At 42.7% G+C, this 17,023-nt stretch overlaps 1 protein-coding gene across 3 annotated transcripts in view; it reads left to right on the forward strand.

The window, feature by feature from the left end:
* The window catches only part of sash1a (SAM and SH3 domain containing 1a), a 64,208-nt gene that overhangs the window by 17,473 nt on the left and 29,712 nt on the right, over positions 1-17,023 (forward strand). For all 3 annotated transcript variants that reach the window (XM_030046894.1, XM_030046895.1, XM_030046896.1), the window contains exons 3-7: positions 5,941-5,991; positions 6,124-6,173; positions 13,380-13,420; positions 15,166-15,255; positions 15,536-15,648. In XM_030046894.1, the coding sequence (XP_029902754.1) occupies positions 5,941-5,991; positions 6,124-6,173; positions 13,380-13,420; positions 15,166-15,255; positions 15,536-15,648 (345 nt within the window). The remainder of the gene's footprint in view (positions 1-5,940; positions 5,992-6,123; positions 6,174-13,379; positions 13,421-15,165; positions 15,256-15,535; positions 15,649-17,023) is intronic.

Genomic DNA, 17,023 nt, shown 5'->3' on the forward strand with positions numbered 1-17,023 from the left:
ACATCCGCCCACTTGTACCTCTAGGCCTGGCAATAAATCAACTGTGGTAACGCCTGCCTTTGGTGGGCTTTGCAGGAATGTTTAGACTAAATTGCTGCTATTTAACACTTGTGTGTGTTTTTCTCCTTTTCCCTATATTAAGAGGCACTTGCAAGACAGAATATACCCTCAGTATCTAGATGGATCAGTGTGGTGATTGCTGTTACATTCACTATACGTTAGGTAAATTAATGCAAATGCTAACGCTTACAGTTGGTAGACGAAGCCTTCTGTCTCAGTAGACTTACAAATGGAAGCTATGCTAACTCGCTAAACCGAAACACAGTTTGTATTGACTAAACAAAAAGCTGCAGACATCAGAGTTTTTTTTTTTTTTTAGGCCCATTTATGATCGCTTGCATTTCATAACAGTTGATACTGATACTGATACTGATACTGATTTGTGTTAGAATCAGAGTAGGAATGCAGATACAAATCAGGTTCAACTTCTCAGACAACACTGTCTAGACAAAAAATAAATAAATAAATAAAAAATGGTACTTCTGTTCTATTGCTGATTTTACAGTTGCATTAACTGTCACATTACCCTCCATATTTTTGTCCAAACCTGTTTTGTGCAAATTAGTTAGTGCTTCGTTAGTGCTTATAGATGCCCTTACAAAAACTCATGCGTTTTGAGTAATATGGAGCAATGTATAGCATTATATGAGCAATATATACACAGCCAGCTTTTTTATTATGTGACATCAGTTTGATAAACCCAAGATTGAAATTCAGATGCGCTTAAAAAAATCTTTCCTCAGTGAGAACACATTTTCCTGGCTGGCCTCCCAGATAAGGCCTATGTATGGAAAGCACTCCCCGCAAAAATCTCCATAGAGTAAATAATTATATATCATATCAAATTGAAGATCAGTGCGATAAAGTAGTACATAAACAAAATTCTGATACAATGCTGTGTCTTTTTTTTTTATGTTGTTTTGTTTTGTTCTCCCAAGCTGCTAGCCCTGGTTGAGTTGAGATGGTAGGTAACCTCTTTCCCTTGTCTGTCTGCAGACATCGTGATCCTAATTAGCTGGAGCTCCCCCTCTCACATACCGCCTCAGTTCTTTTTATTCAATTCAGTCACGCATAAGCAATTAGGCAGTCACACATGTGCACACCACACACACGCACACACGCAATTTAATTTGGTATGTGCACAAACAGTCTTGTGGAGAGAAAACGCACACTTTTTTCATGCCAAATCAGGGTAAGTAGGGCAGTATCTCAAGTTGATGCTGATAAGTTCATGGAAAGGATAACATGCCCCTCTAGGGAGTGTGAATCCACGAGATCTGAGCTACACGCACACACCCCCAAAACTAAACTTTAAATTACCTCCTCCTGCTCCTTGGTTGTCTGTTAGCAGTGCACAAGTCGGAGAGAAATTCGAGTTTACCTTAGGAAGCTTTTACAAGAGTTTTTTTTTTTTTCCTGCACATCCTGTGCTGCGACAAATGCATCTCACAGATCTGTAGTGACAGGCTAACGGGATGTGGGTTGTGTTTGTTTTTCACTGATCTCCACATCTTTTCTCCCTCTCTCCCTCCTCTCGCCCCCTCCTTCCCTCTCAGTGATGGCAAGCACAGACAGGGAGTAAGAGGAGATGAGGAGCAGTAGGAGGAACAGAGAGCCGCTTTGTGCCCCTGTCTCTTAGGAGCTCTATCTGTGGAAGTGGAGGCGATGTGCATGTGTATGTGTGTGTTTGTGTGTGTCCGTCAGTCTTACTCTCCGTCTGCAGTTGTGTGTGCGTGTGTGTGTGTCTGGGTTTGCATCTGTAAGACTGTTTCGGGGCCTGTGCATGTTTGTGTGTGTGTGTCGGTGTGTGTGTTTTTTGAAGTTGTGAGCTGGCAGTGCAGCACTGTGCATTAAGGTCATCTTTATAGCCAGTGGGTGTAGTGCTCACGAAGATACAGAGACGCTGGCGAGACTGGCATATCTCTCCTGTCACTGCAGACTGGAGCAGCCATCAAAGAGGATCTGATACTGAAAAGACATCAAACACTACCTTTGTGAAAGTATGTGTGTGCTTGGGTGTGCGTGTGAAAGTGCACGTGAGCATACACCTGTGTGCATGGCGCCTCCGTGTCTTTGCGTGTGTTATTGTTTATACCCCCTGGTTATCCTCCATAATTCAGTTACTTAACCAGAGCTGACTTCCAAAGCTGTGATTGCTTAAAGAATAAATGACGACGTATTGTTTCATTGTTGTACATAAGCTCTTTCTCTGTAGGAGAAGGCTTACAGCTCTGGCTCAGATTTTGCACATGTCCAGCCTTGCAGTGTAATGTGGACAAAACCCATAAATTTGTAGGTCTCGTTGTTGTTGAAGTTTTTATGATCTTAGGCAGATACCTGTTTCCTGACTTATGGGACATCCCTCGGTTCCCTGGGATAGAAAAATAGTTTGGGAGCTTGTGACATCTTTTGATTTACATTCCAAAGCAGCTTCTGGACCCCTCTGCCAGCTTGAATGCTGTAACAGACAAATGGACAGACTGATTTGTTGGCTAGAACGTTAGGCAGAAGAAAATATAGCCAAGCCAAAATGCCTCGCTGTCTTGCTCATGATGGTCTGCCTTCTGTTGATTACTGTTGTGCTAAGTGTAGGGTTCAGGCTAAGTTTGAGGTCTTTTCATCACTTTAAATCTCTTCTACTTCCATGGCCTGCAGGGTTGTGGCTCTCAAACAGCTCTTACAGGGGTTATGTCACTTCTGACTAAGTCGCCTTCCCTATTACTCACTCGGTCATAGTGGATGACTCCCTTTGCCCAAAGCTCAGCTAAACAATAAAGGTTAAACTAAAGGTCCCTCTGATTATGACGCATGACACACCAAGCTGACAAAGTCAGGCAGCTTCCTGAGAGTGTTGCCATTCCCTCTAATATCTGGGTGATCAAGAGGATGATCAAGTTTTCAAAGGAACCCATTTTATTTTACTCACCCTTGACGGGGAACTCCAGATCAGAATTGTCTTCTGTGATTGGCTGCTACAATAATTGCCATTTTACAGATATGGAGGGGAAGGTAGTATTTTCTAAAAATGCCTTGCATAGCTGCAACTCTGCTTTCTCCTGGCCCTTGAAGTATCTTGACATAACTATTGACAACTCCTTTGATCCTTGGGTGAACCTGATCCAAGTAAGCTAGCTACTTGAAATGCCTCCTTAACTGTTGGTTGGCTAGAGTTAGAGCCCCGTCCTATTTGTGCAAGATCATTACTTGGACTGCAGGTTTAACTCAAATACTCATACAGTAATGCCTGAAAGAAGGTACTAAATATGCGTTGTTGCAGGTGTTCAGCCTTGAGAGAGAATACATAGCTTTGGCAGAAACATACTGTTTCTCCCATATGAAATGATTCAACATTTAGCAGCACACTGGTTTTTCACCAAGACTCAGGTCCTGTCAGTCCCATACAGAGATACAAAGTGTGATTCATTAGGGCTCAGCTCAGAATGCAAGATTTGTTTATACCATTCAAATCCTCGAGGCCTTATCTATGCCGTATATTTTGTTGTGCAATAGATGGGTATATGGGTCCTTTTCAAGTAAAACAGAACAGAAATAATAATACCAATGTCAGCATCATAAGTTCTTCCCTCTTGGCCTTTGTCCTAGTTGAGTAAGGAGTCACATAGAAAGTAAGAGTAGGAACTTCTTTTGGGCAAAGCTCTCGCTTCTTGTTGGGTGATGGTGGATTACAGCACTGGTTTGATAATTTCATTTCCTCAAAATGAGCCCAAAATAAGACAGAGGTGTTCTCACATTAAGTTGTCACAGACAACTGGCCTTTATTTATTCAGCTGCCTTAAGTTATATGAACAGCAACAGGCCTTCAAATGTGGCTTAAGCGCTATGATGGACTTATCCTGTAAACGCATCCCTGTGCCCTGAATTGGCTCCCATGATTTCTCAAATTATTTTCACTAATTTTCAAGTGTGTGTGTGTGTGTGTGTGTTTTTTTTTTTTTTTCCTCAAGCATTTGCCAGCTATGGTGGCTGTAATTTACGTGTTCATATTGTGTGTCCTTATAATAGCTCAGCATTATGGACACAAATAATAGGGACTGGGTTTTCCCAGGAGCTCTAGATTGTATAAAAAGGATTAATTGTACATTGGCAGCAAGTCTGCATATTTCTCATTCTGCAATGAGCAAGAAAGGCTGTTTCATAATGAACAGTTTTGGGGTTCTGGTAACCTTAATGTTGGAGAAGCAGGTGTATGACTGGAAGGTCGCCAGTTTGAGTCCCCAGACTAGGCTTTGAAAATCAGGTCACTGCTGCTCAAGAGCCTCTAAGCAAGGCAACAAACCCTCAGCTCTTCCAGTGGAGGTGCTCAAGTTCAAGTTCATAATCATTTATTTTTGTAGCTCTTTATCACTGACATGTCTCAGAGGACTTTGCAGCAAACAAGCCTGCACCGTTAACTAGTCAACAGTGAGTCGGATGAAATGGACGCAGGAGAAACAGATGACAGACGACAGCAAGGACAAAGCAGGTCAACCTATTCTACCTAGTATAGCCAATCTGGTCCCCCTAGCCATAGACCCTCTACAGCATACAAGGAAAACCTTATTCAGAAAAGCAATTATACACCTTATGTGAGCCCAAGGAAAAGAGAGATCCCCACACAAAAAACAGGTGTAGCAGGTAATACATGCTGGAAGAAGCAAACAAAACACTAACATGGTCAAACACAAGGGAACATATGATGCAGGAGAAGGAAAAATTGAGTCCAGATGGGTGTCAGTCGTCCCCCGAACAAGATTTTAGCAGCACTGGGTATGCGTGCGTACATGCAGCTGTGTAACGTTCCCTTGCAACTATACTACCCTAGGCTGTTGCTGAAAATAGAACATGTTCTTAGAAAAAGAAGGAGTTCAAAAAGCACGAGAGAACACACGACCCAAGACGCATGGAGTCATACAATCCCTTGAGGCTGTTCATAGCAGGGATTGGCTGTAAAATAATCACAGGCCTCAAGGTGAAATCTATGTTGCAGATTTGTTGTAATTCCACAGTCCCCATGTCCCCCCCTGTAGAAGCAGTTGGTCTTAGGCATGGCTGTATCTGGATAGGCCACAAGGACACCTGCTTTAGATATATGCATGCCACCAGCCCTCTCTAACAACGAAAAACAGGCCTGACAGGCCTTGTTGTGCCCTGGAGAAACTCAACTACATGTTTGGGGGCGTGAAAGGTTACAAAATGTGCTGTTTTCCATTGCTGTTGTCCAGTGCAGTCATTTTAGTATTCTAGTCACTCCTTTAATTCACGGCCATAACTCAGCCCCATCTGGATATCTGCTTTCTATAGACTGCAGTTTGCCCTTGTGTGCTGCAATTTCAGCCTGTCAAATGGAGTTTGAGATGTTATATTCTAGAGATCTTGGGCAAATCAGCAGGTGTCTTCTGGTGTGACGCAAGGATCATACGAGGGTGGAGCACGCCGACGTCAGTGAGATCACACTATGGAATTTGTAGAGTCAGTTGAGGTTCAGTAGTATTATTTTGAACATGGGAAGTCAAGAATGCAGTAGCTGGCTGCAGCACCACCCTGTAATGTTCAAGGATTGTTTAAAACAAGTATTGCAGGTTTGAGGATACCTGAAACAGGGCTTGACTTGTTCAGCTGTTTCAGGAGCGTGTGCCTGTGGGTGTGTTGGTGGCGTGCATCCACGTGCTCAGAAGATCTATCCAAAATGAGGGCATTTGGAAACATGTCACGGAAACACGTTACCTCTGTTGTCTACTGGCGCAGTTTATTCATCAAATGCAGATAATTAAACAGTTGACTCCCCTCACTATTGCATTTACATTTCCTTTCCACTTGTGACATTAAGTGACTGACTCCCCCCCACCTTTTCCCCTTTCTCTTTCTCTCCAATTCTTTTAGGAGAAACTGGATCCCAGCAGCACCTCTCTACAGCTCCGCTCTGAAATCCAGGTGAGCACAGAAATCATGCCTGCTTAACATCGTAAAACTGCATAAAAGCAGCACTTGTAGCTTTACGGTATCACTTTTACAAAAGCTGTTACTGCATAATCAGTCTGACAGCCGTCCACTCTCTGCCCACAGGAGTCATTAGGCTTCAGCAGTGAGGTGTCTACTCCAGAGACGGACAGAAAGTAAGGCTTATTTTCTTTTCTTCCTCAATTTAGTCTCATTATAACATGATGGAGCCGTGTTGAACCATAGAAAAATTGCTGAAAAAATGGGTCTCTTGCATTAGAAAACAACGTGCATGTTACATGTATCTGGACTACATCAAAATGCACACAACACACCCGGAGAATCATGAATCACACTTTGCCTTTGTGCATGTCCACGGCTCAAGATGGGGAGATGAGAGGGAAGCGGAAAGATACTCATCTCCAGATGCTGCAGATGTGATTGATTGTGATCTTATGCGACTGCTGGTGCAAAAGGTCACTGACATTGCCCATGGGGATTAGAGGTCAGCGCCTCAGATGGAAAATCCCTACTTGATGGGCAGTAACCCTCAGGCTCAGTTTCGGCTGACCTAGACTGTGACAGTGTGCATGAGCATACTGTGCAGAACAGAAAACATACTCTGACAGACATAGACACACTGTAGTCAGTCATTTTATGCATTTTTTTAACCAAAATTTTCAATTAAAAAAACACACACACATTTCAGTAGCAAATAAGGAATAAACTATGCAATTTGGATGAGATTAGATCCCTCTGAATGAATATTACAGCAGTGCAATTTAATTACCCAAAAGAAGACATCAGAATGTTGTGATCAAAATAATCACTGTAATTCATACTCAAAAAAAAAAAAAAAAAAAAAAATCACATACCATCATGATTCACTTACTATTTTCATCATGCTACCCAACTGTGTCATGTTAGGCATCGCCCCAGTTCTCATGCATATTTCATTCAGAGTTTCATTCCAAAACAACAGCCACTTGTTATTGAAAGTGATATCGTCTCTTGGTGGTTTTGCTCACACAAAAGCTAACACTGATAATAAAAATTTAACATGTTTTGTGTCATATTAATTAATGATTATCAGGTAAGGAGTGGATGATCAGAGTGGATATACAGCATTTTGGAAGTCAAACGTCCCCAATTCATAGACATCCCACATCTGACCTGGTCAGCCAAGCTTAACTGTCTAAGTCACGTCCCCGCTGTGGTTAAAGGAAACCCGCTGAGTGCTTCCTCCGGCTGACCTAGTCGCTCCAGCAGCCACTCTGTGTTCTCTTTCCGTCCATGCTTCCTTCCTGCCTTTGTGTCCAACAGGGGAGAGGGGGAGAAAGAGAGGGTGATGGCCAAATGATTACAGTTAAGAGGCATGAACGAAAGAACAGGATGGAACAGGGCATGGGTGGGGTTCCTTTTCACTGGTTCCTGCATGCTAAGTGTGTGTGCATTAGTGTGTGTGTGGGTGCGCTTTTCTTCTGCCTGTATTTTGTGTGCATGTAATTTCTCTACCATGCCTGACCATGTCTGAGGTCATTATTACACACAGTCCAAACCATCCAAATCCATCGCCAAACCACCTCTCCAAATATCCTGCTGTCAAACACAATCACATTCACTGCTGTCACACGCTCCGGAGACACTGGGCACCTTTTGGGGCATGTGTTTTTTTGGGGGATTCCCAGCGACCCGTCAATTAAATGTGACACAAGGTGAAAGATCTATTCAAATGTTTCCTGGCAACTAAATGTTCCAATTACCCTTTATTTTAAGTTCCCTTCCCCAGTAAGCATGTATGCACGATGTGTAAACAGTAAGCAAATCACTATAACATAATGGTAAGCACTTAGAGGACAACTTTAATGGTTGAATTCACACTTTGCTGCAGAAGATTGTTTGATATGCTCTCAAAATTGTGAATTCACTATTAAAACATTTATAAATGTTAAGGATATACTTATATACAGTTACCACTATGTTACATAGTATTAGAAAGCATTTCTCAGTTATTTATATACTATTCATAAGTGCTTCATTGATGGGGTTAAAATACAGTCTTAGGGACATCCCTATTTCATTAAGGAAACAATACAGAGGCAATTCCTCTATCACTGTTACCCATCTAAAAAGTTGCCCTGTGTCACGTTGCATTTAACACTTGGCATAAAAATTTGGTGTTGAATGATGAATGGATAGATTTGTAGAACAGGGGCCTCCAGTCAAACCCCAAAGCCTTGTATGCCATCCCATGAGTGAAGCTAAGCATGTCCGATTTCCAATTTCTTGCCTTTTTGTCTTGTTTTCCTTCTTTGATATATATATATATATATATATATATATATATATATATATATATTTTTTTTTTTTTTTTTTTTTTTTTTTTTTTTTTTCCTGACCATAACCTCTGTGTGTTCCCCGGTGGAATTGTCATGTTCACGTGAGGACCACGTGCGGCAAAGGAAGCACATACCACAGACATGATCTCTTCTCCCATGGCTGTGTATGGTGCATAGACAAATGCTGAGGGTGATGGGAACCAGATGCCAAATGTAGAATGACGTCTCTCTGCTGTTTCAGAGGGAGAAACAGAGAAAGAGAGAGGGGGAGAGGCCCCCCAGTTGTACTGCTCCCCCTCCTCTTCCTGTCCTGTCTGTTTTCTTTCTGCCTCTCGTGCATTGCCTTTGCATGCTTTCTCTCAGATCTCCTCTCTCATAAACATTAAGACTTTCTCTCACTGTCACTTTGGCCGACCTGCGCTCTTCCACACTCTTGCACACTCACACACATTGATCTCCAAGGAACCTGCCCCCAACACCCCCAGTTTTGCTTGAGGCCCCTTTGAGCTAATCTCTATTGAAAGTGCACCACATTCACCTCTGGTTCAATCCCTCTGTTACTTACACTCTCTGGTGTCTCCCCCACTCAGTCCCACAGTCTCTTCCTTTCATACGAAGCTTCAAACTCCATTTCCGGTTGTTCAAGTTGAATATGAGGAGTTTCATATTGCCTCTCACCCAATTAACCCCCTCTTTTATCCACCTCTTTTCATCTCTGGGAGAGCATCTCCCCGTCATAGTGCTCCCAACCCACAGAAACTCAATTTTTCATATTTCATCTTTCGCTGCCACCTTTATTCTTCGTGTTCACCCAGTCTCTGTTCCCTAATACTTCTGCTATTGTCCGTTTTCCACCCTGGTGAATGGGTTTTAGGTACAGTGATCTATCATGTGCAGACAGCCGCGATAGACAAGCCCTGTCTCTCTGCAGCAGCACGTTGCCTCGTTTCTTCAAACACATTCCATAGCATCCTACAAGACGCACACACACACACACACACATACACACACACACACACACACACTAAGCCCCATCATCACCTCTTGTAGGACAATAGCCCCCATAGATTACCCAGACATGATTTGGGGCTGCGCCACCCCTCTGTCCTCTTGTTGCCATCTTGGCAGGAAATGGGCACAGGTCCCATAGTGTGTGGTATGCAAGGGGCTACAGAGTGAGGTGATGACAGAGCATGCTCAGAGGCCTGGACACTCAGGGGAGGGGTCAATTTGGGGACTTCCTGTTTTGGAGGGTGATTGATTGCCGGGCATTATTGCAGAGAAAGGGTAACCAGCTTATCAGTTAAGATTAACAACAGTTAAATGGGGTTTGATGAAAGCACACTTGTGCACAAACACACACACGCGGAGAGAAATGTCATCATGTATGTTGCGTTTATAGTCATATATGAACCAAAAAGTTATACTCCCTGTGGATGCGGTGCAGCTCATATGTTAAACTGTATGTGTCACTTATATATGTGCATACAAGAAAATGACTTATTGTCCCCATATGGTCACATGTGCACCGACACTTCCAACTCCATGTGTGGATGAGGGCGCGTGTGTGTTAGACGTATAGGTGCCAAATTTGAATATATTTGATATCTGGGTATTGAATGTGGGCATATATGCCGCAAATTCCTTATATGTACTAATATTACATTTCTGTTACAGAATGCCTGTTGATCTAACAGGGTTTAAAGAGAGAGAATGTGGAGTAGGTTGTGCGAGTTGAGACCAGGCTTTTGTAACCACTAATCAGATGTAAATGTAGGCCATGCCATGTGAAGAATCTGTTTAGGTCTACAGTACCATGTTGGAAAAATAAAGTTCGCTGTCAGCATGTTGAAGCACTTGAGGCTGAGTGTTGCAGCCCTTATGGAACTGCTTACAATAGAGCACAGTGTTGTGTGCATATGTGTTTGACTTGTGAGTGGTTGTATCATTCTTTTTGTGTTTCATCTGTGTGAATCTTTATTTTCCTGCCATATGACCATTGTCCTCAGAGCCCCCTTCTGATCAAGGATATCCCTGTGACCTCTGACCTCTAGAGTGACCCCCTGAAGCAGGTCAAATCTCTGCTCTTCCTGTGGGCCAAACCTCCATCACACGGGGTCGCTGCCTTTTATTGTCCCTGCTATAACACCGGAGATCACCTCGCTCCAGGTGGCCAGCCTAGCAGTCACACAAGCACACATGTACACTCGCACATATGCACGTATTTGTGCATGGCCACCCTGATTTATGCTGAGTGCAGTGAAAAATTCCAATGGAGACATGCGTGGGTGTGAGAGCATCTCTGTACGTGCCAATTTGTCAACTTTCCTGGACAACACCACCGTCCAGCAGGATGGGAACGGCTGGTCACGCTCCAGCAGCTGTTGATGTTTTCACAGAGCCACAGTCATATCTAATCGCCCTGCAAACCATATCATATGATGGCTACTTATGTCATTAGCAGTCATTAGGTCATCATTTCATCATCTTTACGAACTCTCTGTCCTCTTTGACTTTGTCGTGACAAAATGTCATCTGGCTGCTGGCTCTGTGTAGTTCTTTCCTTTTTTTTGAGTTTGTCTGTGTGTATTTGCTCATAGCAGTACCAAGTGTGGACTACATAATTTCACCAGGGTATTGCATCTCTGCAATAGTATTTCTTAAACACACCCACATCTACATTCACAGAATTATAGCTTCATATGTTAACATACAAAACCTGGATTGTTAGTGCTGCTTAAGTTGTAAAAGTAATTGTTTATACCCCAGCCCAGAGAAGTGGTGTCAATCCATTTTTACTCTAAACTTTCCAAATTGCACATACCTTCAGTGATATTAGTTTAGCGGTTTTCACTTTACATAAACACAGGTCTCACTTACACTTGCACTCAGCCACAGTAAGATACTGTATTTTGTATTATGCCCAAAATAGAAAGTTAGCCTCTTATGATAATGGATTTGAAAGCAGTTAACTGTCTCTTACTCAATGCAAAGAGTAGAATTGAAATAGAAAGGCATGCCAAAGATTTAAGGTTAAACCAATTAAGTTGCCCAGCCACACAATGCCTGGACTGACACATTCTTTGAGACACATTCAGGTTCTTTTTAAGTGTGTGAGCGCGCGGGTGTGTGTGGGCACACATACGTGCACTGCACGGGGGGTTAATTTATAGAGCATGGAGGAAGGGGGGACAATTCTGCCACAGAAAGAGGTTCTATTTAGTGAATCCTATTAGCATTAGCCTTGGCCCTAGCCTAGCTCCAGAGGGGGGCAGATGAGTGGAGGGGCAAGCCATACAGGCCTCCATTCAATTAGCATCTCATTATGTTGCCATGGTAGCCAGGCTTTAAGCGGCGTTAAGATTTCCCATTGCACCATGAGAGGGCTGCCATGTCTGAACAAACATACGTATAAGTACGTACACACACACACACACACACACACACAGAGCCAATGGAGAGGTAAATGACCTGTTCATCTTGTTTTGATCCTGTCAAACATTTGCACATACCTCCACTGACAGCCACCTATTTCCATCTGTGTGCGTGCCTCAGCAGGCGGATGCCCATGTACAGTGAAATCAGGAGGTGTATGTATGTGTGTGTGTGTGTGTGTGTGTGCAAGAGCTAGAGACTTATGCCTTCAGCAGGGAGGTTTTCTCTCCCTGCAGAGGGGTATATGCGTGGGTGTGATGAGATTGACTTAATGCAGCTCTGAGGTTCTTAACTGGACAATTTCATAGTTCACATCTCCTCTTTACCCTCTGTGATTTATGCCCCTTATCTGAAGTAATTATGAGGAGGGGAGGGGGGCTGACAGTGCAGCGACACACACACACACATACACACACCTGTAGGCCTCTCACTTGGGGCAGAATCAGTCCTGACATCCTACTTTCCTTTCAGCGTCTTGCGCAGCTCACTTTGCTCAATCTCACACAAGTTCCTCAGCCTGTAAAATTTTCAATGGCCAGTTTAAGCGTGAACCACTGAAGCTCATCATCCCACCACCCAACCCCTTCTTTTCTTTTCTTTTTTCTGTTTCTGTTTCTTTTTTTTTTTTTTTTTTTTCGCAAAGCAGACAAAAAATAGAGAGGCATTGATGTGGTTTCCCGTCTCCTCCAGAACAAGGGAGAGTCGGCCTAAAGTGCAGCTGAGCTTGTTTTGTTATAGAAAATGGGGCGAGGCTGCTCATACATGACTTTTTGATTGGAAGCTGAGTGCTGTTCATGTGTCAAAAGGAGCCTCCTAGTTGTTTTTTTCCCCTTTTAGTCCTGTTTATTTTGCAGGGCCTGCAGACATGTTGAGAATACTTCTTTAACCCAGTTATTTTCCATCTCTCTCCCTCTCTCTCTCTCTCTCTCCCATATTGCTCAGTCTCAAACTCTGTCTCTCCCTCTCTCTCTCTCCCACTCTTCTCCGTCTTCCTCGTGACTGTCTATCCTGTGGAGGGAAGTGGAAACACAAACAGGCTGAGTCTGCCCTGTGGTTTCTCCCCCTTCTTTTCTCTCGTTCTGTTTCTCTCCTCCTCTCCATCTCCATATGCTCTTCTCTTTTCTTTCCCCATTTCATATTTTCCCACTCTTTCCCCCAACATCTAGTGGACCTTCCTCCTCTGCTGCCTCTTAAAATTTTTCTCTTACTGTCAGATTCTTCTGCCCCACTTGTTTTTGCAACAGGAGTGTTTTATTCCCTCTTCTCCTCTCCTTTCTCTCTCCTCTCCTCTCCTCTCTCTCCTCTCTCCTCTCCTCTCCTCTCCCTCTCAAGCCTCGGGAGCCTGTCTCGGCATCACTAAAGCACCCCCACTGACCCCAAGTGGTGAACAGGCAAAACTGCAGAAAGCATCCCCCCGCATATACACTGCATCAACCCAACACATTACTGTATACAGTCTGTTCTTGTTCTTGTACACAGATGGGGAGTTTTGAAAGGCCTGTGTGTGGTAGAAACATGAGTAATGATAATGAGGTGCAATGTGAAAAGGAAGTTTGTGTTTGTCTAATGTTCGATCTTTCTTTTTTTTCTGTTTTTCTTCCTGTCCAGAATGCCTCTGCACAAGTCCAGCTCTGAGGACGGATCTGGAGGTAAGCTTAAAGGCATTCGGTTTATATATTTTTTTAGTCTTTGTTGTTTATTTATTGTTTGCACTGGTTTTCAGGCTAGGGCCAAGGACTGAAAAACTAAGTGTTTGTACTGCCCTGATTTTTTTCCTATTAGATTTGATTTTTTTGAGGCCTTTTTAAATAAGATACATCATCAAAAGCTACTGAAATATATGAAAATGTTGGACTCTTACAATGGGATGTCACATTTCCTGCTGTTTTTTTTTTTTTTGTTTTTTTTTTTGGATTAAGGAAGAAAGAAAGGAAAGCAAACGGTGATTATCTATTGAAAAGGCAAGAACCATGCACAAAAGGGCATAGACAATAATTTACTCCCTGGATTAGTTCTCATTTTGCATAGAAAAGAAAAACAGATGATAGCATTTCAGTGACAAAACATGCAGGAATATGTGAGAACTTGCACAAAAATAAGAGGAAATGGCCCCGCTGCCTGTGCAGGTTCTTTCAGCCAGCACCAAGACTGCTTTGTCATAATAAAGAACTTTGTCTTCATAATAAATATTGCAGCCTGACCGTAGAAAACCCATACATAAGCACACCCGCAACCTAAAGGAACAAACACAAACTTCATTTTACAACAGAACTCAGTACACAGCCATGCATTTCATCGGTGTCTGCTAAATCCCTGCCCTTGTCCTCAAGTGAGATGTCACTGGCTTGTTCCCTGTGAATCTGTGTCAACGCAGATTAATTAAAAAGAGGATGCAGAGGTGAGGTATAGATGCTGCCTGCCTCAGAGAGTGACCACTTCTACTGTGCAAACTGTGCTCACTAGAAGTAGCTATGTGCCATTTGCTTGTGTACAAGTTCTCACTTAATGTAGTTTATTTTGCCATGGAAATGCCACCACAGTGTGTCATTTTAAAACTGATATTGAATTCAACATGCTGCCATCGAAACCTGATACCAGTGACAGTCAGGCAGGTTTATGGCCTCTCTGCTGGACTGTAGATATGACTAGTATCCACAGACTCAGAGTGCTGTTTGCATGGAAGCCAATGGGGAGTACTGTTATTATATATCTTAAAGCCAGTGACTCATGCTTGTAAAGGTAAAACATTTAAAACCTTAGGACATTTTCTCTATTACAATTGTATAAAATTAGTGAAGCTGTTTAAATAGTGAAAATAGTTTATTTTTCTCCATCTCTTTTACTTTTTCTATTGTAAAGAGACTTTTACATCTGTACACTCACACAGTGTACCTGTGCTCACAGCATATCCCCATGGACTGGATGTGTTGTTTTTGAAACATTTGAGAAAAACAGACGGTCCTTTGGGACATGGGGGATGAGAGGCTTTTCTATTCTTCACAGTGAATAGAAAAGAATCAGAGTCCTCCTTTGTGCTGTTGTCTGCTGTCAGTACTGCAAGTGTGAAGCTCACAGACAGATAATGGGTCTATAAAAGCAAATCTTTCTGGATTTGGATACACACAGAGAGGAGAGTCATCTGTGCACAGAAAGAGATGCAAATAATCAAAGTATCACAGTTGTGCAAGGTTCGTGCTTTATTATTGAGAGAGATGCAGCATTCATATACACATGGGCAGTGTAAATTGTGCAGGATGAATAGAGTCTCTTTTCTTTCCCATTGTAATTGAATAGACAGACACAGAAACCCCACAGTAAGGAAGGAAATTGCGGTGCGAAGGTGTGTATCAGGTGTGTGTTTCCCCCTTTGTGACTGAACTCGCTCTCCCTTCAGGTAAATGGGACAATAAGAAGAAGAACAAATCCTTTTGGCAGAACTTTCGGAAGTCCCAGCACAAACCTGTCATGCGACAGACATCCAAAGGTACATTGTTAAAATGCATGTTTTTTTTGTTTTTTTTTTTTCCATTCTTATTTTTCTAATAGTGAAGGCGGTATGCGCTCATGTTTGCAGATAAAGGGTTGATTTCATGTAGTCAACTCTTTTTTTTCTATGTTGTTGGCAGGCTGTCCTTGTAAATAAGAATTTGTTCTCAGCAGCCTGGTTATAAAAGTATTATCTATCTATCTATCTATCTATCTATCTATCTAAATTAAAGTTTTCAGTTTTGTTGAATTGACCTTTGATCTTCGCTTCTCTCTAGGAGAGGACATCGGCTATGTGGCCAGTGAGATCACCATGAGCGACGAAGAGCGCATCCAGCTAATGATGATGGTCAAGGAGAAGATGATCACTGTTGAGGAGGCTCTCGCTCGGGTAGGAACCTTCTTCGACTTCCTGCCTCATGTCTTGCACCCCCACCCCCCGAGCCCCGCCCCCAACCTGGCACCAACCCCAGTCTCTGGTCTCCCTTCAATTCTCCATACCCCCTCATCCCATCCTGGATTAGTATGGTTCTCAGTCTGCCCCCCCCTTCTGCTTCCTCGTCCCACCATAGCTCCGGCTTACTAAAACGACTCACCCTTACTAACCCCTATGAGGCCCCGCATTGTAACTCTGCATTGTCTTCTTCATACAAACGTAAACTCCAGACCTTTGGTGTTTCCTGGGTTTTGGGAGTGTGGAGATTTGGGGGGTCTGGGGTTCTGGGAGTTTGTTTGTGTTTGTTGTTCAGTCCCTACTCGTTGGGTTGATGGACACAGTGACTCAACAGCTCCATCTGGTGGGGTGGATGCTCTGGTGTATTTTGGATTTTCTCCAAGGTGGACATTGCGGTTGTTTGGCTTTCCTTTATTTTATTATTTTTTTTTTTTCTTACTCTTTCCCCCTTTTTGTTGTATTTTTCATTCAGTCCTGGCTTTGTTATGCTTTTCATTTGTGTTTGTTTGTTCTCTATTCTTTCTTTACCTATGACTATACATTGTGATTTATTATCTTCTTGCTTTCATTCCTGCCCTCCTTTCTTCCTATTCTTCCTTTCTTCTATCTTTCCCTCTTCTTGCCTTACTTCCTTCCATCTTTCCTTCCTTCTTTCCCTCCCTCCTTCCTCCATCCTATAATGCCATGCTTCAGGATAGCATGACTGTCTTGCAGCCCTGGGTTGCTCTCCACAAGGCAGATGTTCGTAATCCTCCCACTCTTCTTCACCAGGCCTTTGCTTACCTGTTTGTGGATGATCTGATCTCAGTTTCTTTCCCGAGTGATTGACACTTGATCAAACCAATCAGACTCTGGAATCAGTGATCAGCCTCTGTGGATCGTTGTTTTGACTTGTTGCTCTGCCTGTGTGTCTGTTTTGTCTTCGTTAAGTGTGTGTGTGTTGTCTGTCACTGATCAGCATTGCTGTATTGGTTTCAGTTCATATGATATGTGTTTCGTGTCCAGGGATGTAATGGAAGGTAAACTCACTTAAATTCAGTTTTTCTCCTTTTTTTTATTTACAGACAGTTTATACTTTGTAGGCTTAAATAACTCTTTATGTCACAAAGTCGTAGTATATAGTAAAATAAGTAGAATTAAACCAGGCTTTAAATAAATTTAGATTTTCCTGAGTATTTTGTTATGAGTTTTGTTATTGAGTTTTCCTCCTGTTATATTTTCCACTACATCACTGGCTGTACCTTTTGTTGTGTGTGTGTTTGTACATTCATCTGTCTGTATACACATTTATACATGCAGTTTGAATGTACCT

This window comes from Myripristis murdjan, chromosome 24, assembly GCF_902150065.1.
Source record: "Myripristis murdjan chromosome 24, fMyrMur1.1, whole genome shotgun sequence".
Lineage (NCBI taxonomy): Eukaryota > Metazoa > Chordata > Actinopteri > Holocentriformes > Holocentridae > Myripristis > Myripristis murdjan.